This window comes from Macaca nemestrina, chromosome 11 (genome assembly GCF_043159975.1).
Source record: "Macaca nemestrina isolate mMacNem1 chromosome 11, mMacNem.hap1, whole genome shotgun sequence".
NCBI lineage: Eukaryota > Metazoa > Chordata > Mammalia > Primates > Cercopithecidae > Macaca > Macaca nemestrina.
In genome coordinates this window covers 63,820,711-63,845,075 of record NC_092135.1, presented here as the reverse complement: position 1 = coordinate 63,845,075, position 24,365 = coordinate 63,820,711, and the positions used below count along the sequence as shown (strand labels likewise).

The 24,365-nt window shown below is 34.5% G+C and overlaps 1 protein-coding gene across 16 annotated transcripts in view; it reads left to right on the top strand.

The window, feature by feature from the left end:
• The window catches only part of LOC105483310 (tetratricopeptide repeat domain 21B), a 98,627-nt gene that overhangs the window by 24,021 nt on the left and 50,241 nt on the right, over positions 1-24,365 (top strand). For all 16 annotated transcript variants that reach the window (XR_011609834.1, XR_011609841.1, XR_011609835.1 and 13 more), the window contains 10 exons: positions 35-132; positions 446-646; positions 4,840-4,969; positions 10,079-10,236; positions 11,734-11,958; positions 13,778-14,016; positions 15,577-15,649; positions 16,567-16,677; positions 17,736-17,874; positions 21,147-21,253. Coding sequence is in view for 5 of the 16 variants with exons in the window: in XM_011744116.3 (XP_011742418.2) it covers positions 35-132; positions 446-646; positions 4,840-4,969; positions 10,079-10,236; positions 11,734-11,958; positions 13,778-14,016; positions 15,577-15,649; positions 16,567-16,677; positions 17,736-17,874; positions 21,147-21,253 (1,481 nt within the window). In the remaining 11 variants the exon portion in view is untranslated. The remainder of the gene's footprint in view (positions 1-34; positions 133-445; positions 647-4,839; positions 4,970-10,078; positions 10,237-11,733; positions 11,959-13,777; positions 14,017-15,576; positions 15,650-16,566; positions 16,678-17,735; positions 17,875-21,146; positions 21,254-24,365) is intronic.

Below are 24,365 nucleotides of genomic sequence, written 5' to 3'. Positions count from 1 at the left end.
GGACTTTGACTGTCTTTCTCCTGTTTGATTTTAGGATTTATCCAATGTCAGCTGATAGAAGGGCAATTACAGGATGCAGATCAGCAGCTAGAATTTTTAAATGAAATTCAGCAGTCCATTGGAAAATCTGCGGTACAGTATTTTATCAGATGGTCGATGCTAGCTGTTTATAAAATATGAAATTATAAATCAGTCTTATTGTTTTGTAATGGCTGGAAAGCACTAGTGTACACTAATTTTAATATGTAATTGAATTTATTAATTTACCTCCATGCAAAATGAAACTTTATTCTTCTGAATGATTCTAAAAGTCTATTCAAGCTAATACTTGAGTTTGAACAAATAATTGCGTATCAGTAGCACATTATATGCATTTGAAATCTGAGTAGAAATAAATGGCTTTATAGCTAAATGGAATAATTTATGAAAACTACTTATTTTCTAGGAATTAATCTATTTACATGCAGTTCTTGCCATGAAGAAAAATAAACAACAAGAAGAAGTTATTAATTTGTTAAATGATGTCCTGGACACTCATTTTTCACAAATTGAAGGTTTGCCTCTTGGCATACAGTATTTTGAAAAGCTAAATCCTGATTTCTTGTTGGAAATTGTTACAGAATATCTGAGCTTCTGTCCAATGCAGGTAAGTAATTATGGGACTTACTTTCAAGGATGCATTTACATGATGTTTTATGAAAGAACTTAAAAGTTTTCTTTGATGCATTAGACTATATCGGCATCTTAAAATGGTAGTATTTGTATCTATGTTAGTTGAAATTGCTTTTAATCAGACTGTTTTTAGTAATGACTGCTGTCAACTACTGAAAGTATTGGTTTGCAGATATTCATTTGTATTTCATAAAATCTTAAAATCTTCAGTTTAAAGAAATATTAAAAGTCATCTAATTCAGACACCTACATTATATTTGCATCCAGTCTGTAACATCACTGTCAAGTGCCTATCCCACATCTGGACATACTTAGAAATGAAGTTCTTATCATATAACTATGATTGTTAGCCTGTATTTCCTGTGTTAAGTCAAACTCTGCTTTTGGTTTAAAAAAAAAAAAAAAAAAAAGGACCATTTACTGGTCCTCCTTCTGCTCCTTGGATTGACATAGAGCAAGTCCAGTTGCTTAGAGCAAGGATCATTCCTCATTCATACACAGACCTTCAGATATTGGCAATTAGTTTTCATGTTCCACTAAACAACTCCAGGTTTCCAGCCATTTATTTTTTATATGAAATAGTTTTGAGAATTCTGTTTGTGAATCTGATGATATTCTTTATTTTGTCTGTTCCTCTCATTAAGCTCACTATTCCAGATGTGGATTTGACCTGCAAGAACTAGAATAGACCTTTTCCTCCCTTATTCCGGAAGTCCATCCAACTTTCTTTTTATAAATCACATTACATTAATTACCTCTCTTGAATCAACAGTTAATTAAAAACTTTCAGTCTCTTGTTGTACCTTTGGACGCAAATGTAGGACTCTACATTTATTCTATGAAATTTTATCTTTTCAGATTCATCTCATGAAATGAATTCAGATTCATTCCATGTTATCATATCCATTCCATGTTATCATATCCATTCCATGTTATCATATTCCTTGTGGATCATGATTGTCACCTATTTTAAATGGATCTTTATTGTCATCTGTCATCTGCCTTATCTAGCTCTGCGATAACTGTTACTATAATGTTCTCTTCCAAGTTTTGAGTAGACCTGAAGATAAAACCCTATGTTGTACTACCAGAGAGTTCTTTCCAAATTGATGTGGATTTATTAGTCAGCACTCTTATTACAGATAGTAAGCAGATACAGACGTCCTAACTTTACTGTATTCAGCTCACATTCAACACAAGGATATCAGGGCAGGCACTATCAAGCATTCTATTGCTGAAAGCAAACTTCTTAGCATTCTCCCTGATCTACAGCTTTGGTAACTGTGTTAACATGGGGAATAAGGAAAATGACCTTCCCTTAGGGAACCCATATAGCCTTTTCGATTATCGTGTCCTTTTCTAGGCTTTCATTGCTATTTATTTTTTAAACTTAAACCCTCAGAGAATTGTACCTGGGATTGACCTCAGACTCCCCAGTCATAATCCATTTCACTTGCTTGGAAGTTGGAATACGTTTTTTTCGGTATTAATCTAGTATTCTGGATTCATTCTACGAATGTTTATAGAGTACCTAGCACTCTACTTGGAGCTGGGGAAATACCCATGTAAAACAAACTACATTCCTTTCCCCTGAGGCATGTATTCCAGCGGGAGGAGACAGATAATATAATGAAGTCAATTGTATACTATGTTTAGAAAATGACAGGAGAAAATAATAGAGCATGGTGGGGTGATGGTGATTTTAGATACAGTGGTCAGGATAGGCCTCATGAAGAGGGTAAGATCTGAACAAAGACTTAAAAATAGGGGTGTGTGTGTGTGTGTGTGTGTATATATATATAAAACTAATATATATATATAAAATGAATAGTGTATATAACGAATAGTATGTGTGTGTATATATATGGGAGTTTATATATATACTTCTTATATACATATGGGAGTTTATTAAGGAGTATTAACTCACACGATCACATTGTCCCACAGTAGGCTGTCTGTAAGCTGGGGAGCAAAGAAGCCAGTCCTAGTCCCAAAGCTGAAGAACCTGGAGTCTGATGTTCAAGGGCAGGAAGCATCCAGCATGAGAGAAAGATGTAGACTTGGAGGCTAAGCCTGTCTAGTCTTTTCATGTTTTTCTCCCTGCTTTATATTCTGGCCATGCTGGCAGCTGATTAGACAGTGCCCACCCAAATGAGGGTGGGTCTGCCTTTCTCAGCCTATTGGCTCAAATGTTAATCTCCTTTGGCAACATCCTCACAGACACACCCAGAATCAACACTTTGCGTCCTGCAGTAAAATCAAGTTGACAGTATTAACCATCACAGAACATGTGAAAATATGGTAGAGTGTTTCGGACAATGGGAGCAGCTGGTACAGAAGCCCAAAGGGACTCGAGGAGACAAATGTGGCTAGGGCAGGGTGAGGAGGAGGAGAGTAGTCAGAGATGAGGTTCCCAAGGAGACGAGCCCAGGTAGGGCCATAGCAGTTCTTATAACTCCTTTGGCTTTAATTCTGAGTACAATGGGATACAATGGGGAGTCACCAAAAGGCTTCCAGCATGATGCAAGTCAACACTTTAACCCAGTGTTTTAATGGATTTCTCTATCAGATGTGCTGAGAATAAACTGTAATAGAACAAGAAATAATGCATTAAGTGGTAGTTGGGTCTCTAGTTCAACTAGACATCCTATTTTCCTTTACCAGGAAATTCTGTTTTCCTTTACCAGCATGATAGAAAGTAATCAGCGTATGTGATTCTATTTTCATAGGGAAATATGAGAAAGGCAGAATTGTCTCTTTAGCTCTGTTCCTACTTCTTTGACCCTTTTATAGACATTGTTTTGTTTAGAATTTTAGTTGAACAAATGATATCTTAAAGATTGTCTGCATAACTATTTTTTCTATGATTGCACATTGAAATTGTTTGCAGTAAAATGATGGTTCTCAATAACTCATTCTTAGCAGGTGACAAAGAACATTATCAGAACCTCACCATCACTTACACTTTCACTATTTTTACTTAGGCTGAAAAAAATACATATTTTTAAACTATTTGCTGTGTATCTATTATTGTGCAAAGAAGCATAAAAATCTTATCTTCAAGACACATAAAAACCCTTAGGCCTATAAAAGAAGCAAAACTAAATAAGAAACTACCAGTAGAACTGTATAGGTATTATAGAGTGTTAAATTTTATTATATAGATAATATGTGAAGAATTTAAAGAAATTGAAGTATTCTAGGCAATAGTATCATATTCTGATTATCTTTTTGAGCGATACATTGTGTGTGTGTAAGTTGTAGCACTTTCTTGTTAGTAATAATGGCTCGTTATAGGAGTGATTTTCCATAAGAAGGCACAGTCCAGTTAAAGATCTTTATGTGTCAGGGGGCGTGGGGTGGAGAGGATCAGCCTCATATAAAGAAACAGCCGTAGTAAGGCAAAGCAGGAGGGATGAACATTTTATATTTAAATTCTGATATCACAGTACTAAACTTGTGATTGGATGACCATTGGATAAAGGTTGGTTGGGTAGACAGCCATTATAAGAATAAGAAACAGTGAAAAGAATTAAGCAGTGTTCTAGTATCACTTTAATTATCATACTCATTATTAATTGAAAGGAAAACTTTGAGGGTCTAAAACATGCCAGGCTGAAGAGCGGGGAATGTAAAGGTATGAGACATTTAGTTTAATATAGTGAGCGTTCTACCTTCTGTTTACCAGTGGGGGAAATCTGAATTCTTTAAAAACTGGCTTCACAGTACTCTAGGGGATAATGAGAGTAATTGAATTGAGCAAATCACAAGGCATATCTAGAATTTGAACACTTACTGCCTTGACTGTGTCAATTCTAGCAAGAAACTCTACCTCTCAGTTATCTTTCCTTTAACAGATATATTTATCTGATAAAAGTTTTGAACAGATATACTCACTTGATATGTTATCCATTTAGTAATTGTATAATAGTTTCATAATTATTTTGCTGAATAAGAGCCATTATTTGTATTGTGTGTTCATAGATCCCAGGGAAATAAATTAGTATTAGTTAAGTCATAGTAAAGATATTAGGAAATAAGTGAAATCAAAGAAATTTTAGAAAAATATGTATAGTTTGGTTAGTTATACTAAAATTAATATATGTTTATTTTTAGCTAAATATTATTTTACACTTATAAAATGATCTGCTGATTTGTTTTGTTTAGCCTGCAAGTCCTGGGCAACCTCTTTGTCCACTTCTCAGGCGTTGTGTCTCAGTCCTGGAGACCGTAGTAAGAACTGTTCCAGGTCTTCTACAAACTGTCTTCCTAATAGCAAAAGTGAAATATTTGTCAGGTAGAGTATACCTTAAAAACTTTTAACCTTTTTATTCTGATGTTGATAAAAACAAGTGTGATTAAATTAAGCACTCTGTATATAAGAGAATAGTCACATAACATGTACATTTTGTATATGCATAGATAAGTAATTTTAATCCAAAATAGAATTGCATAACTTACTATTTAATCCTTTAAAAATTACTATAAACTTGTGTGGCTTAAGTGAATTGCTGGGAAAATGCAGTTGTACCACTTTAAAAAAAGTCTGTCAGAAATTACTGGAAACTAGCATTAAGATTTTACAGTCGTTAATCCATGGTTGTGTTTTTACTGGTATAACCAAATGCAACATTTGCCAGATTTCAGGCCCTAATGAAAAGTACTGAGTAATTCTTGTTTAGTTTCTGTGAATAGTTATGGATAGCTTAAAATAAAAATGACTCAGTTATAACCTTAGTTTTCTAAGGCACAGACAAATACATGACTTTACACATAGAAATAGACCATCATGGCAGGGCACGGTGGCTCACACCTGTAATCCCAGCACTTTGGGAGGCCAAAGTGAGCAGATTACTTGAGCCTGGGAGTTCAAGACCAGCCTGGGCAACATGGTGACACCTCATCTCTACAAAAAAATACAAAAATTAGCTGGGCTTGGCAGCACGTGCCTGTAGTCCCAGCTACTCAGAAGGCTGAAGTGGGAGGATCACCTGAGCCCAGAGAGGTTGAGGCTGCAGTGAGCCAGGATCACGCCACTGCACTTCAGTGTGGGTGAGGGGAGTGAGACCCTGTCTCCAAAAAAAAAAAAGACTGAGCCTGGCGCCGTGGCTCACGCCTGTAATCCCAGCACTTTGGGAGGCAGAGGTGGGCAAATCACGAGGACGAGGTCAGGAGATCGAGACCATCTGGCTAACATGGTGAAACCCCGTCTCTACTGAAAATACAAAAAAATAGCGAGGCATAGTGGCGGGCGCCTGTAGTTCCAGCTGCTCGGGAGGCTGAGGCAGGAGAATGGCGTGAACCCGGGAGGCGGAGCTTGCAGTGAGCCGAGATCGCGCCACTGCACTCCAGCCTGGGCGACAGAACAAGACTCCGTCTCAAAAAAATAAAAATAAAATAAAAATTTAAAAAGGCCATCATATCATGCTTGTCTATATGTACCTTTGCCAACCGAATGCTATAAAAGTAAATAAAGTTTGTAAAACTGTAAGAGCAGAAACCAGCTTAAAAGGTTTTTTCATAAAGTTATTTCCTGTTATATAATGGAGTGATGAGATTGCCTTTACTGTTTCTTTGGACCTCTGTTTTCTTTATTTTTTAATTTTTTATTTCAATTTTTTATTTGTGTTGGGTACAAATAGTTTTTGGTTACATGGATGAATTGTATAGTGCTGAAGTCTGGAATTTTAGTGCACCCATCACGTGAGTACTGTACATTGTACCCAATATGAAGCTTTCTATCTCACACCCTCTTCCCATCCTGCCTCTTCTAAGTCTCCAACGTCCACTATATCATTCTGTTTGCCTTTATACCCATAGCTTAGCTACTACTTATAAGTGAGAACATAACAGTATTTGGTGTTCCATTCCTCAGTTACTTTATTTAGAGTAATGGCCTCCAGTTCCATCCAGGTTGCTATAAAACACATTATTTCTTTTTTTTTTTTTTTTTTTTTTTACGCAGCTAAGTAGTATTCTGTGGTGTATATATACCACATTTTCTTTATCCACTCATCGGTTGATGGGCACTTATGTTGGTTCTATATCTTTGCAGTTATGAATTGTACTGCAATAAACATACACGTGCAGGTGACTTTTTGATATGATGACTTCTTTTCCTTTGGATAGATATCCAGTAGTGGGATTGCTGGATTGAATGGTAAATCTACTTTCTACTACTTTGAGAAATCTTCATACTATTCTCCAAAGAGGTTGTACTAATTTACATTCCCACCAGCAATGTATAAGTGTTCCCTTTGACCACATCCATGCCGTCTTTTTTTTTTTTTTGCCTTTGTAATAGTGGCTGTTCTGGCTGTGGTAAGGTGGTCCCTAACTATAGTTTTAATTTACATTTCCCTGATGATCAGCAATGTTGAGCATTTTTTTAAATGTTTGTTGGCCATCTGTGTATCTTCTTTTGGGAAATGTCTATTCATGTCATTTGCCCACTTTTTAATGGGATTATTTTTTTCTTGATGATTTGTTTGGATTCCTTATAGATTGTGGAAATTACAGACTTCTGTTTTAGCTATTAAAAACATTTAGATGATGACAGAGGGTGGTTTTACCTCTAAAATATTTCAGTTGTAAGAAGTAATACTAATACCTTCTGATTGAATTGTACCATTAAACCACAGGATATTTCAGCTTTTCTCCTAATTGGAAGGGGTATCACCCACTATATAATTAGACTGGGACTTTGATTCCTATAATTTATTAAGTGTTTATTTTATATTGTGAAAATTTATATGAGTAAGTCACAATCTAGTAATACTTAATCGTTAAAGTCTCTAGTCATGAAAATTTCTTATATTAATCCCATTTTTAAGAAGAACAGTCTTACATAAGAATGATACAATGGACTTTGGGGACTTAGGGGAAAGGGCAGGAAGAGAGTGAGGGAGGGATAAAAGACTGTATACATTGGATACAGTGACTGGGTGATGAGTGCACCAGAATTTCAGAAATCACCACCAAATAACTTATTCATGTAACCAAATACCGCCTGTTCCCCAAAAACCTATTGAAATAAAAAATACAATTTCTAGTAACCAAAAGTTAAAAAAAGGAAGAGCACCCTTAAATCATGTGAAATACTGCTAGCATGTGTCTAAATAGTAGCATTTTTGCTAAATTGCCAACTGAAATGACTTCTGACACCAACTAGTTGGAGTTGGGCCAAACATCACAGGTTAAGGGCACAGTCTTCCATAAAATTGCCCTCACTTCAGACACCAGCCACAGATTTGGGCATTCCTAGAGCCTCCTGTGCTTTTGACTAGCTGCAAATGTGGAGGTCCCTCAGTTTCATTCATTTACTAGAATGAATTACAGAACTCAAGAAAGCACTAGGCTTAAAATTACAGTTTTATTATAGCAACAGGATACTAACCCAAATCAGCAACAGGAAAAGATGCACAGGGTGAGGTCTGATAGGTTCCCAAATGTAAAGCTTCTGTTGTCCTCTCCCCATGGAGTCAGGAGATACCACTTCCTGACATGTCGATGTGTGATAATCAGAGTATTAGCATCCAGGGAAGCTCACCAAGGTTTGGTGTCCATAGCTTTTATTGGGATTTCATTAAGTAGACATGGATTAAATCATTGGCCATATGATTGAATTCAATCTCCAGTCCCCACCGACTGATAATGTGGCTCTAAGCTCCAACCCACTAATCACAGGGTTGGTCTTTCTGGCACAGCCAGCCCCCATTTCAAGTCTTATCTTTGGCATAAACTATCTAGGGGCGCACCATAAGTCTCCTCATTAGGATAAACTATCAGGGTCCATAAAGAGTAATACAGACATCCCTAACATGAGGGAAATTCCAAGAGTTAGAGACTCCTTCCGGGAACCCAAGACAAATGCCAGTCAAATGCTTTATTACACAGAACTCTGACAAAGACAGATACACAGGACTGAAATGTCTTTCAGTTTCACTCAAGGGAAATTGCACTGCTCTTAGAAAGAGTTGGTGTTGATCTCTGGTGACGTGGTCTATTTTCCTCAACAGTAATGACCCACTTCTCATTTTTAAATATTTAGTATCCTTCTAAATATTTTAAATATTTCAAAATATTTTAAATATTTAGTTTCCTACCCTACATATCCATCTCCTCACCCTTAAAAGAAACAAAGATTCTCATTTCTGTTACTCATACAGTACTCATTTTCTTCAGTCTCTTACTTGCAAATCTTAATTCTCTATGCACTTTGTCCTGTTAGTACAACCTCTTTCTTCAAATTATCGCCTTAAGCCTTCTCCTTCCTAAGATAATTTTCACACAAATTTATTATGCCTAACTTTTCCTTTTTTTACCTGTGCAGTTTTGAGTGTTGGATTGTATCACAATAAATCAAGAATCTAGCATCGTTAATTATGCTTGACGTTTGATTGCTAAACTTTGATGCTATGTTTAGTAAGTTATTATGCTGTCTCAGCCAGTTAGTTTTCTGTTAATCCTCCGTCTCTGAGAAGAACATTTTCAGTCTCAGTGCATTTCTATTACCAGTAAGTTCAGCCTTATTTTGCTGACATCAGGTGAGGTTGAGGGGCATAATTCGACAGAAAATCATTTAGGCTGTCTTCTTCCCCCATTCTCCTAGCAAGGTTGAATGGGGAGTTGTTCTACTTACATCTTCTTAAGGCCCATTTATGAGGTGACTAAGTGCAGATCAGTGTGGGTTACATCATGAGAAACTTCTAAGACTTAGAATCAATGCAATGTTTTCCTCTGAAGAGCCTCTTCTTACCACATCTATCAGCCCAAGGTCAATTCCTCGATTCCTGTCACTTTAATCTTGATTATTTCCTTCTATTTTAAGACTCCCAGATATATAACTGGCATTATTTCAGTTGGTATTTAAAGGTATTTTAAATCTATAACTCATATTTCTGAATCTCTGAAGTATATCCGTAGGCCTTTTTTGTTATTTTATGTGTAGTAGTAATAGAATTTTTGACCAAGAATGATTACTAGACTAATATGCTCTTTGTTAACGTGACACTACAAAATTCTAGCTATTTAAATGAAATGTCTTTGTTATGCATTATTTATTTTAATGAAATTATAAATAAAACCTTTTTTTTTTGGACAAGGAAAATAAAGGTCGGTTTATTGGCCTCTCAGTAACGCCAGTGCTTGGCTCTCATCCTTTCCTGCTTTCCCTGGCTTGCTCATTAGGATCAAGGGCTTGCCTGACTTGCAGGTGTATTCATTCATGTGGACTAGAAGGAAGCTAACTAGTGCAGATGGAATTAAACCATGGCCTATGAACAGCAAACTTTAAGTTTACAAACACTAGGGCTCTCCGTAAACTAAACAGTCTTCTTCCTCTTGCCTCTCAGATCTCCATTTCTTAATCATTTGAATTATAACAATGCATTGTTTTTCTTATTAGGTGATATTGAAGCAGCTTTTAATAACCTTCAGCATTGCTTAGAACACAATCCCTCTTATGCCGATGCTCATCTGCTGCTAGCTCAGGTTTACTTGTCTCAAGAAAAAGTCAAATTGTGTTCTCAGTCTCTTGAACTTTGTCTGAGCTATGATTTTAAGGTAAGTATTCCAGACTGAAGTGGATAAGACATGTCACCCTCCTTGAAAGCTTACATATTCAAGTATTTTGTGTTTTAGCCTGTAGTATTTTGCTAACAGTTGCATGCTTAATGGAAAAAAAAATTGAGCTCACAAGCAGTAGGAGGAAAAATTGAGGCAACACAGGTATGGATAAAAAACTATGTGGACTTGGTGACAAACATCCTGAGGTTAATATCTGGTCTTTCACTTCTCTCTGAGCCTCAGTTTTCTTTTCTGTAAAACTCACTTACTAATACTTTGCTGTTACAATGAGAATTAAATGCAATAATGAAGGTATATAAAAATGATGATAAACTCTAGATCCTTATGTCAAATATTTTTATGTATAAAGATAATAATTGTTTATTTCTTGGGCCTTAGTTTTTAATAACTTCTTTTTGGATTCATTGTGAAAGAACATCTTGTCATTTTGAAAGTAATCTTGTGGTTTGAGGATATAAACACAGTACATTTCTATCCAAGATATTATGTGTTACATCCAGTATCCCCTCAACGTTAGGGAAAATCCTAGGTTCAGTTGCTTCCTGTATTACCTCGAGTCATGGAGGAGCTCTTAGCACTTTTGCTTTGCTTCACAGGGTCATGAACCCTGTTAAGGGAGAACCCTTCAGTGAATTAGAGAATCCTAATTAAGATTTGCAGAAAATATCACTTGCTTCTTAGGATAGTGGTTTTCAAGACTAGTGGTATGTCAGAGACCCAGTGCTGGTGCCACACCTCTACTGAGTCAAATTCTCTGAGGGAGGAGCACGAGTGTGAGTCTCACATGAAGCTCTGTAAGCAAATGTCCAGGCTGCCTAAGGTTGAGAACTTCAGCATCAGAAGGACTATAGACTTCCTAATCGCTAGGTGACTGCCATGTCACCTCATTCTGGGTCCTGTCCTTCCCTTTTACTTCTTTTTCCTAACTCATTTTATCATTGTCTTATGTTTTCTGTATATACTGTTTATAGCCGACGTAAAGATGGAAGCTTTAAAACTGCATATTTAGGAGTAGTGTCAAAGGGGAAGGTCAATGCTTCATTAAAATGTCCTGAAACTTTTAATCTTCAAATTTAAAAAAGGGGAAAAACAGTGTTTCTAGAAACCTAGTAACTTTGTATCAGTCCTAGAAGTGCCAGATAAAGAAATTCCTTTCCTGAAAATTCAAATAATCTCTTAGAATGTAGTTGCTAGCCTTATAAACCTTGTTTACACTTTCTCTTCTGTCACAGGAGAAATATGTAATCAACCTCTTTGTCATCTCAAAGGATGCAGGGAGAAGCAATTTTCCTAAATCCAATTTAATATGATAAATAATCAGAGGGTTAATAAGAGGGCAGAGATAGACTTCATGCATACAATCAAAGATGGACTGTTCTCAGTGATCTCATTATTTTAATGTTTGATGGATTGTAAATTATGTGTTGATGTTGTAGGCACTCCAAGGAAATATTATTAAATATTATTTTTCAGGTGAGAGAATATCCTTTATATCATTTGATAAAAGCTCAGTCACAAAAGAAAATGGGAGAAATAGCAGATGCAATTAAAACACTGCATATGGCAATGAGTTTACCAGGAATGAAAAGAATTGGAGCTTCCATAAAATCAAAAGACAGAAAAACTGAAGTTGATACAAGCCATCGTTTATCGATCTTTCTTGAATTGATAGAGCTTCACCGCTTAAATGGAGAGCAGGTAGGTCAAGTTTTAATTTAAGGGCTCAGATGTGAACTTTCTTATTCTAACATATATATTAGTAGAAAACGAAAAGCTGGCTGGGCACGGTGGCTCACACCTGTAGTCCCAGCACTTTGGAAGGCCGAGTCGGATGGATCATCTGAGGTCAGGAGTTTGAGACCAGCCTGGCCAATATGGTGAAACCCTGTCTCTACTAAAAATACACAAAAATTAGCTGGACATGGTAGTACGTGCCTGTAGTTCTAGCTGCTCAGGAGGCTGAGTGAGGCAGGAGAATCGCTTGAACCTAGGAGGTGGAGGTTGCAGTGAGCCGAGATCACGCTATTGCACTCCAGCCTGGGTGACAGAATGAGACTCCATCTCAAAAAAAAAAAAAAAAAAAAAGAAATGAAAAGCTAAATGTATTTCCTTGACCAAGTGGTAAACTTTAGAAAAATTTATTTCTCATTGCCTTGTACTAAAACATAAACTTCCTGTAAGCTCCTGAAAGTTAAACATAATTTGCTCCTGGGTGACCTAAAGTATCAGTGTGCTCATGTTGACTACAATGGAACATAATAACATGATGTACAACTCTCTTGGTTACTGTGAATGTAATAATATAATGCAGTTATAATCCTATGAATCCCTAAAAAGACTTACACACATATACACAAACACACATTTATGCACACTCTAGAACTACTGAAATAAAAAGAAAGTACCAACCTGAAATTCTAGTAGATGAGGAAACAAAATAAATGAATGAATACTCATAGGAATATTATAAAGTCAGATATTTTAAAAAATAATAATATATACAGATAAGATAGAAAGTAATTCTGGGAGAATTAAACTTTGTAGAAAATGAGGAACTCAAAGTCATTTGTATCAGTTGTTTTAGGTTGCAGCACTTGCTAATCACTTATTTTTCATATTTTAATGAAAATTAAGAAGGCTGTATTTCTAAATATTTGCCAAATCACAAAGAATTTCCATTTATTTATTGTATTTTTTAGTGATAAGGTCTCACTCTGTCTCCTCGCTGGCATGCAGTGATACAATCATAGCTCACTGCAACCTCCTGGGCCCAAGGGATTTTCCCATCTCAGCCTCTCAAGTAGCTGGGCCATGCCCAGCTAGTTTTTAAAATATTTTGTAGATGGTCTCCCTACGTTATGCAGGATGGTCTCAAACTCCTGGGCTCAAGTGATCCACCCAGCTCGGCCTCCCAAAGTGCTGGAATTACAGGTGTGAGAGAATTTCTGTTTTACTAATTAACTTAAAGTACATTTAACAAGAAAGGCCAATTATACCCTATATAGTTGATTCTAAGGTACACTTAAATTACATTTTAACATTTCTGGAATTCTTGTAATCTATGAAGTTGAGACGACTCTTAAATGACATTTTCGATTCTTCAAGGTACACATTTGGAAATAAGGTAGAATATTCACCTAAAGTGTAGCAACAATGTTGTTCTGGTGGAGGGAATAAAGTAATCTGCCACTTAATGAAGACCCAGTGTGTACAGCTCTTCATTATACAATGCTGGGTGCTAAGTAAGTGCTCATTAATATAGTAGCAGTGACCCTCTGTAGCAGCTGCTGTTGTCCTAGGTGTGAAAACATTTATCTAGCTAACAGTATTTACAGCCTCATCTGATTTTGGTCACGGGTTTAGTTTTAAATTTTTGAAGTTTCAGAAAATTCTATTAATTTATTTCATAAATATTATAAATGTACTAGCATTTATTCTGCGTTATGAGAAAATCTCTCTTTCTAGTGTTATTTGTTCACTATTTTGGAAGAATGATATTTTAATTTCATCTTTACAGCATGAGGCAGCCAAAGTTTTACAAGATGCCATCCATGAATTTTCTGGAACATCTGAAGAAGTGCGGGTTGCCATTGCTAATGCAGACCTAGCTCTAGCCCAAGGAGATATTGAACGGGCTTTAAGCATCCTTCAGAATGTTACAGCCGAACAGCCTTATTTTATAGAGGCCAGAGAAAAAATGGCAAATATTTATCTGAAGCACAGAAAAGATAAAATGTTATATATCACTTGTTTTAGGTAAGTAATTGTCTCAACCCATTATATTTTGACACATTTAGCCACTAATATTGATTCCCCATTTTTTTTTTTTTTTTACTTTCTTCAACTGCTTTGCAAATACTTTACAGATCGTTTTCTGAATGTGGTCTTGATTCCTTCTACCACCAACCACAATCACTGTAACCAAGTTGTTTGCTCTCCCTAAAACATAATTATGATTCCTTCAAATTGGCTTACTGTAGTTTCTCAGCTGTCCTTATCAAATATTATTTTCGGACCCTAGATCTTCCTGTTTGAGAAGGGAAAGTGTACCCTGTATTCTAATAACTTAACAGCATCATGTAATGTAACATTAATCCGGGGGACAGGCAGGCATATTTATTATAGTAGTTATAGAAAAAAAATTATTTTAGTATGTACCATGCTAAGATGTGGGTTACAGATATTTCTTGGTGAAAGAACATGATCTTAAAAGTATGTCACACTGATGCCCTTATGAGTTATAGGGATACACAACACACACACACATACACACACACACACACACGGAGAAAGAGAGAGATTGCTCTTCCTCTTCTCCCCAAACAGAAGGGTAAACATAGAAGCATACACTCTATGTAAGGGAAAATTAACGTTTTTAGCTCTTGAGATCATAGTAAACTGTTGATGAAGTAATTCAGTATTGGTTCACCTATATTATATCAAACTCAAAAAGTTGCTCAGATTCTTTTAAGTGCTGAGTGATTCAAAGAAACTGAGCAGCACTGCATGTTTAGATGGATGGACTGGAGTTCCTAGATTGTATTTTCTAAGGTATTTCCAAAAGATCATCACTGTCATCTCTAATGATATGAAAATAATTCGAAATAGGGTTGACTTATTTTTGATGTAGCATAATGTAATAGTTAAAAGCACAGATTTTGTTTCAGGAAGATCTGACACATCAGCTGCAACTCTTAACATCATCTATAAAACCGAGATAATTCTCAAGAATTTTTGGACCAATTAGATGAAATAGTCTATATTAAAGACTTAACACCACATTGTTATTTCCATAACTTTGGTAATATGACCTTTAGTAGTCTGCGTTTTCAGGTCAAATGTAAGCAACAAATACTGAAATAAAAGACTTTGTATTTTCTTAAGGTAACTTATTTCAGCATATAATTTATGCCATGAGTATCAGCACTCAAGATGCATAGGAGGACAGTAAAATTTTATTCTCCCATCGTTTTTTTGGTACCTTCACTCCCACATCATTTCAGAAGTAAACATAGCAAAATATATAGGTCCAGACAAGGAGAACTTAGATATTTACTATCTACCTGTACTCGGTTACCTGCATTTCAGAAAATGGAAAGATTCAGTGACAGAAATAACTGATTTAGCATATACAATTTGGTTGTGGGTATGCATGAGGTTTTTATAATATTACACTGTTGGATATATAGAGATATTCTGAAGGCTACTGGCTAACTGAAATAAATGAGCTTATTTTTTATTTTATTTTATTTTACTTTATTTTTGGAAGAAGATACCTGTATTCAATATACTAAGTAGTGTTGGTCTGATTTCCAGAGAAATTGCTGAAAGAATGGCTAACCCTCGGTCTTTTCTTCTCCTCGGTGATGCATACATGAATATTCTAGAGGTAAAATTTCTGATGTTACTGAACTGCAATTTTTAAAAAATTATTTGTGATGAGTACAACTTGCTATTAAAAGGATGTTTTTTAAAATAATATTTAATATTTGAAGATCCAGTCATCACAATAAAAGGGAAATATCCATTACAATTTTAAAAAATTGATTTTTCTCTTTTGAGTTGATGCAGAAATTCAGCACTATTGTTATTTGAAATAGAGATGAGACTGGGTGCGGTGGCTCATGCCTGTAATCCCAGCACTTTGGGAGGCCAAGGCGGGCGTATCACTTGAGGTCAGGAGTTCAAGACCAGCTGGCCAACATGGTGAAACCCCATCTCTACTAAAAATACAAAAAATTAGCCGTGCCTGTAGTCCCAGCTATTGAGAAGGCTGAGGCAGGAGAATTGCTTGAACCTGGGAAGTGGAGGTTGCCGTGAGCCAAGATTGCGCCATGCACTCCATCCTGGGCGACAGAGCAAAACTCCATCTCAAAAAAAAAAAAAGTAGAGGTGATACCAGAAGTATGTTAGGAATCTTCTTCTTTTTACCAAAGGATAAAGGGAGCTACAGACTAAGATGGTGTTTTCTTCAAAGGGAACCAATGCTCCAGACCTCTATAACTGGCAGTTATAATGACTTCTGGAAATGAAAAGTCAACATGGTGTCTCTTAGTTCACATACTGTTATTTATATAGACAAGAGCACAATTAATATGGGTAGAATTATACCAATAAATTATACCTACCCATACCTGCTCTTCTCATTTATCACCTTTTTGAAATTGTTAAAGTTCCTGTGCTTTAATATATGCTTAGTCCTAGGTAATCTTCCAAATGTAGAGCTTAATTATAGAAATGTTGCCCTTTAATGGGACCCAGTTATGCTATTTTTTATTGCTTATTTTTTGTGTCTGGCAATATTAGCCTGAAGAAGCCATAGTAGCATACGAGCAAGCATTAAATCAGAACCCGAAAGATGGGACATTGGCAAGTAAAATGGGCAAAGCACTTATCAAAACTCATAACTACTCAATGGTAAGTACTTTATTGTTTGAAATGTGTATGTTGCATCAAATTTATCACACCCTGTTCTCGAGAAGCTTCAGCAAGCACCATTTGCATCTTTAATGGTTGTGAACTCCAAATTTGTATTTATGAACTGGGATTTGTGTTAAAGTATCTCAGATTCTTCATTGCTTCATTTTGTGATGATTATTTGGACCCTAGAGCTTGCTTCATCTTGCAGCTAGAATCCTTGCTATCAAATCAATTACTGTAAAGTTGCTATTCTTCTATCTCTTTTATTATGTAACAAAACATGATAAATGTTCTTTCTGTTGCACCAGTTTTTGCAAGCTATGTGTTTTGAGTTCATTTTTTTTTTCCAGTAGGGGAAACAGATTTTTCTTTATATTCTTGCCCTATTCCTGGTAATTGTTGACTATATGTACAATAGCTAGCAAAATGTATGCCTTTGATAAGGTTCCCTGGCCTCATAAAACCTGTAACAAAATTATTTGCCAAGTACCGTTCTTTAGTTACTTATCGTAAGAAATGTTAGTTGTTGTCCAGGTGTGGTGGCTCACGCCTATATTCCTAACACTTTGGAAGGTCAAGACGGGTGGATCACTTGAGTTCAGGCACTTGAAGCCAGCCTTGCCAACATGGTGAAACCCCATCTCTACAAAAAAAAAAAACAAACAAAAAAAACAAACAAAAAACTGGGCATGGTGGTGAGCTCCTGTAATCCCAGCTACTTGGGAGGCTGAGGCAGGAGAATTGCTTGAACTTGGGAGGCAGAGGTTGCAGTGAGCTGAGATTGCGCCACTGCACTCTAGCCTGGGTGACAGAGTGAGACTCTGTCTCAAAAAAAAAAAAAAAAAAGTAAAAGAAAAAGAAATGTTAGTTGTTTCATGTGATGATCTATTCTCTGAGAAGAATGGCATACTTAATTGACAGGCAGGCATATGCCTACAATTCTTCCTGGTTATTTCTAGTTATACCTATGCTTTAAGTCTGTAATGTGTTAAATAGCTGTGCTTGAATGCCATTCTCATTGTCTTGTTCCCTTAAATGAAATGAATTTTGTTTAGGCAATCACTTACTATGAAACTGCTCTGAAAAGTGGACAAAAGAACTATCTTTGCTATGACCTGGCTGAGCTCTTATTAAAATTGAAATGGTATGACAAAGCAGAAAAAGTTCTTCAACATGCTCTGGCTCATGAACCTGGTATGAAAGTCTTTCTGGTTTGAAAAAAGTCTGATAAGTCTGATCCATTTTATTTTTATATTGCATAAATATGTATTTGTATTCTCAATATTTTATATGTGGTTGGTTATATAAATACATGCGTATTTTTTCTTTTATCAGAATGCCACTCTACTAAAATGTGATATTTTAAAACCTAGTAGCAGATTTATGAAACAGTTAATTGTGTTATAGAAATATAGCTTACTTCCCAAAATAATATAAAGTAAGTTATCTTTAAATTACAACTACCTCATATTTAACCACATTAACATTTTTGTAATCTTTACTTTTTACAAAAGTAGCATGTTTCTTTTTTAAAATTCAAGCTCTATAAAAGAATATAATGCATAAGTCATCTGTTTCTCCTATGAATTCCATTTGCCTTGTTCTCAAATTACCTCCCTAGTAGCTTATAATTTAATATTCTATATATGTTTGTGTATATATAAATGTAATGTGATTTTCCTGCGCAAAACTGTTATTCTTGCTTTTCTGCAATTTTTTCCACATACATGTCCCAGATAGTTTGATGTCAGTACATCATGCATTTAATTTGCATTTCTTTGATGGGTGATAAAGTTAGGTATTATTTTGTTTATGTGTCTTATTTTCTTCTAGGAATTTTTATTCATATTATTCTATCTACAGGCATCATAATGTTCCATAATGCCAATAAATTACTTAATTTTCTTGAAATTATTGGATGTTTAGTTTGTTTTCCATTATTTTGATATTATAATCTGTGTTACAACAAATATCATTGTATCATTCCTTAGTGTACATTTGCATGTATTTTTTAGAGTAGGGTGCTGAGTTGAAGATTTTGTACATTTAAAATTTGTTTGGATACTATCAAGTTACCTTCTTTCAAGTTTGTGAAAATTTGCTTTTTAAAGATCTTTATTTTTCAATAAAAGTGATTACCCATTGCGAGAATTTAAAGATTACAGAAGTGAGTAAAAGTTGTGTCCTCTCCCACTCTCCAGAGAAAACCATATTTAACAACTTGTATATCATGATAATCAGTCTCCCTGCCCCCATCTTTACCTGTCTCATATATACACAATTATTATACCTACCACTTTTTTCTTTCTAAATAGATTATAGTGCACCTATAATTCTGCAGTATGCATTTTTCATTTAATAACTCCTTTCCTTGTTAGAAATATAGTTCTTCTTTATTTTTTAGCATATGTAGAGTATTCCACTGTATGTTAATATCATAATTGACTTGATGAGTCTCATATTGGAATACACATTTAGCTTGGGGAATAGTTGGAAGCAGTACTGAGATAAAATCCTTCTTTATATACATATACCTCTCTGTACTTTCTAGAATTGAATCTGGCCCCATTATTCTTTCTTAAGGCTAAAAACTTCCTGACATTATGTCATATTAGTCATGAAAAATAAACTTATTTTAATTTGCATTTCTTTGATGAGTGATAAGGTTAGGTATTTTATGTATCTTATTTTCTTCTAGGAATTTTTAATTATATTCTTTGTCTTTAATCTTTTACCTAATATTCATGTTGTAGATACTTCCTCCCAGGCTGTCTTTTCTTTATCAGATTTGTTTATTGTATCTTTGATCAAGTAGAATATTTAATGATCATATATCTGCTTTTCATGTCTTTTTTTTGTTTCTGAATTTCTTGTCATTCTCTAAAATTTCTTGTCGTTCTTCCCTAATCCTAACATTATGAAAGTACTTCCATATATTTTTGTCATTTATATTGTTTTAATTTTTATATTGAGAACTTTAATCCATGTACTTTATTCCATATACAAGTTTTAGTATATAGTTTCCAAAGTGTATAGCCAATTTTATTTTCATGCCATTTATGGAACTGCCTCCTTTATTTTATAATAAACTCCTTCATATACATTACTCTGATGATAGGAATCTTTATTTTATTCCATTGTGTATGTTCCTTTTCTTTTGCCAACAACATGTTTAGTGTAGCTTTAAAATACATTTGAACACATGATGAGAGAAGCCGATTGTAAGTTTTCTGATACTTTCAAAATGATCTTTTAGTTTAGCTTTGATGACATTGGTGCTTAAATTCTTCTAATTATAAACGTATTTATTGTATGAAGTATTATTAGTTCCATAAAAATATATGCATGGATTTATCAGATCTTCTTTTGAAACACTTGAAAGGCCTAAATGTGGATATACATTTTGAAAAGTTTGTACGGGGAGAGAGATTCAAGTATCATCTGTTTTAGTTACAGTGGGTATATTATATTCATGTAACAGAAAATCTTTCATTTAATATTTGCTGAGCATGCCCATGACATACGCAGATGCCTTCATATACATTTCATACATTATCTCCTCAGGACTCGTATTCATCTTTGAGGCAGATATAATCATACCCATTTTAAATTTAGCAATCTGAAACTCAGTTTTATTGATACGTTCAAAACTACCTAGTTGGCAAAATGGCATGGCGTGTCATGAACTGTGCACTTGACAGATGGTGGAGGAAACATTTTTGTTAATTATCTAGGGTTTTTTTTTATATAACCCTATTTTTTATAAAATTTTTTATAAAGTATTTGGCATTAACCAAATATTTAAAAAGCACTTACCATGTACCAGAGTTTGTTTTCATTACTTTGCATATTTTAACTTATTTAGTAACTTATTAGCTTTTAAAATCTTACATCCACCCTGTGAGGTAAGTGCTATCATTTTTCCTATTTTACAGATGAGAGGGAATTACAGAATGGTTAAGTACCGTGCTCAAAATTAAAGGGCTAGTAAGTGGTAAAGCCTAGATTTGAAACCAGACTGTTCAACATCAAAGTCAGTGCTCTTAATAACTGTACTTTATTGCTTATCAAGTATCTTTGATTTTTAAAAGAGCAGTTATCTTCTTAACTGCATATAGCAACTACCGTATCTTCTTTTAATGACTTCTGTAAACAAATTTTTATACACTTAAGGGTAAAACTGGAAATTATTGTGGTGTTAAATTGTTATCTCTTAATATATGTCTAAGAAAAGCCTCTAGTTGTTAACCAGTTCTTTAACTTTTCATCCAGCCAGTTTTTATCTTAAATCTTTTTTCTTTTTTTTTTTTTAATTTGACCATTCTTCAGGTAACTGAGAAAATTTTAACTGTATTCAGTATTTTTCAAAATCATTTTTTCTAGAGCCCAGTTTTTAAAATTCTGGAAAAATGTAAATATTTATTTAAGATGAATAATTTTTTCCATTACATTCCATTCTTTCATAGTAAATGAACTGTCAGCTCTCATGGAGGATGGACGTTGTCAAGTTCTTCTAGCAAAAGTTTATAGTAAAATGGAAAGACCTGGTGATGCGATCACTGCATTACAACAGGTAAACGCATTTGTCTGTGAGTGTGGTCATGAGGTAGGAGGAGATGGATGCAGAAGGAAATATGCCATGTATAAGAGGAAAGCAATCTCTTTTGGCCAAACAGCTGCAGAAAATATGTCAAAATCAAAATACTTATTGAATGCTTATGGATTATACATTTTAAATATATTATTACTACTATTATAACAATTAGGAAAGATTGGAATTTTTAAATCCTGTTTTATAGCTGAGGAGACTTGGTTGAATAACTTGTGTGAAGTCATATGACTAGTGTCATCATCAGGATTTGCACTTAGTGCTTTCTTCCTCCATTTATTTAATTGTTCTTTTTTCTCTTAATATTTTGTGGTTCTCAACATAGAGGTTTTACACAGATTTCCTTAGGTATGTTCCCAAGTGGTTGATTTTTTTTTTGTGATGATTCAGTTTCTGGTTTGCTAACAACTTCTTTATAAATCACTTAAATTATTATCAAATATACTCTCTGCATCTGTCAAGATGATCATATGTCTTTCCTCCCATTTTTCTTTTCAAATGTGGTATATTAAATTGATTTATTTTCAAATGTTAAACCACACTTATATCACTGAAATAAATGTTACTTTGATACAATTTTTTAAAAGATTTGCTGGAATGTAAAGATGTTTTACAGTATTTTGTTCAGGATTTCTACATCTGTGTGTTCAACAAATTGATGCTAATTCTTTTTTTCTTTTTTCTTTTTTTGTTTTGTTTTGTTTTTGAGACGGAGTTTCACTCTTGTTGCCCAGGCTGGAGTATAATGGCGTGATCTCAGCTCACTGCAACCTCTGCCTCCCAGGTTGAAGCAATTCTATTGCCTCAGCCTCCCGAGTTGCTGGGATTATAGACGCTTACCACCATGCCCAACTAATTTTTGTAGTTTTCGTATTTTTAGCAGAGACGGGGTTTCACCATGTTGGTTGGGCTGGTCTCAAACTCCTGACCTCAGGTGATCCACCTGCCTTGGCCTTCCAAAGTGCTGGGATTACAGGTGTGAGCCACCGCACCTGGCTGCTAATTCTTTGATGTTTGGAACAATTCAGTGTTCCAGACCTTGAGACCCAACTCTTTGAAGGAAAGGTTTTAATAGACTTCAGACTGATCATTTTCAAATTGCTTCTTATATCAATTTGGATTTTTTTAAGTAGTCAGTTTATCGTTAAATGTATTAACATAAACTTATTTATTGTATCTTTTCTTTTGACTGTCTACAAATGCAGTGAAAAAGATCCCCTTTTACAAACCTGATATTAGTAATTTTATTTTTCTTCTTTGATAATCAATTATGCTAGGGGTTCATTATCTTATTAATATTTTCGAAGGGTCAACGTTTGCCTTTTCTGGCTTCATGAAATGTTTTCTTTCAACCTCATAATTTCTTCTACACTCTTTGGGTTTGGTTTACTAATTTTTATTTTATTTTAGTTTTTAGCCTCTTGAAATAGTATGTTAGGTAATGGATTTCAAGCTTTTGTTCTTTTCTTATTCATTTGAAGCAATAAATTTCTCCCTCAACACTGGTTTATCAGCATTCCACAAGTTTATTATTATTTTATTATTATTATTATATTTATTATTATTATTATTATTATAAAACATTTCCTCATTTTCACTTTGACTGGTTCTTTGACCAGTGGGTTATTTAAAAGTGTAGCATTCAATTTTTATGGAGGTCTGATTTGCTTGTTATCTTTTTGATACTGATTTCTAGTACACTTCTGCTGTGCCAAGGCATACTTTGAATGATTCAATCCTTTGCAATTTGTTGAAGCTTGCTTTACATCCCACGTTATAATCAATTTTGGTAAAGGTTCTTTGTGAACTTGAAATAATGTGTTTCTAGCATTGCTGTAACCATAATTATTTTTGCACCAACCTAATAAATACTTAGTTCAACCGTATGTCAATTAGGTCAGATTTGTTGATTGATTTCTCTACATCTTCCCTGTTCTTAGGGTTTGGTTGTTATTTGTTTGCTTGGTTTTGGTCTGTTTGTATGAGAGGGATGTTAAAGTCTTTCAGTGTGATTGTGGATTTCTCTTTTTCCATTTAGTTGTATGTATTTTTGCTTCATTTATTTAGAAGATACATTATTGAATGATCCAGATTTAGAATTACAATATCTTCCTGGTGAATTAAGTTCTTTAAAATAATAAAATGGCCTTCTTCATTTCTAGTAATGCTTCTTGCTTTAAAATCTCCTTTGTTTTGTGTTTATATGGCTAAGTCCAGCTTCCTTTTAGCATGGTATATCTCCTGCATTCTTTTACTTTCAATTTTCCGTGTCCTTTTATTGAAGATCTGTCAGCATATAATTTTTTTCTTGACAATCTTAATCTATTATAATTTTTTAACATTTAATATAATTCTGAATTATATTTGGATTTGGATTTGCCATCTTATAATTATTTTTTTCTGAATTTTCTTGACTTTTATGAGTTAAATTATTCTTATTCCACTTTCCCCTCTATTATTGTGTTATTTATACCTCCTTTTATTATTTTTCAGTGTTAGCTACATTACAACACACATTTCTTCTTATTCAAATTCTGTTATTCTACTTTTGCCTTTTCCATTATTGTTGTCAGGCATTTTAAATTAGTTGTTTGAAACTTTGTTTATAGGGAACACAATGTGATATATTTTATTTCAGTATCAGATACTGGAAGATTTTTAAGTAAATCTTCTAGGTTCTCCATCTCATTTAAGCAATTTTGCCTATCTGCTCTATCTATTATGTCTTGATTTTGCAGCTTACTTCTGAGAGGGATAATCTTACTTCCCAAGTTCCCTGAGGGCACTTTACCGTTCCCCAGATAGGATCCATAATATTGGTTTGTTTTGCAGTTGTCTAGTTGTGAAATCATCACTTGCCTTCTTCATACTTGATTTTTTTTAAAAAGACCATTTTTATCTCATTCTATTTATCCTGTGTCTGTGAGCTCCCGTGATATGTTGGAAGCAACAGGTCTCTGAGGTAAGCAAGCAGTTTATGTATTACTCTGCTCATTTTCCCACAGAGAGTATCTGTCCAAGATTATACAGCTGGTTACTAGAAGAGTTTGAAGTGGAATGCAGATGCCTCAGTCCT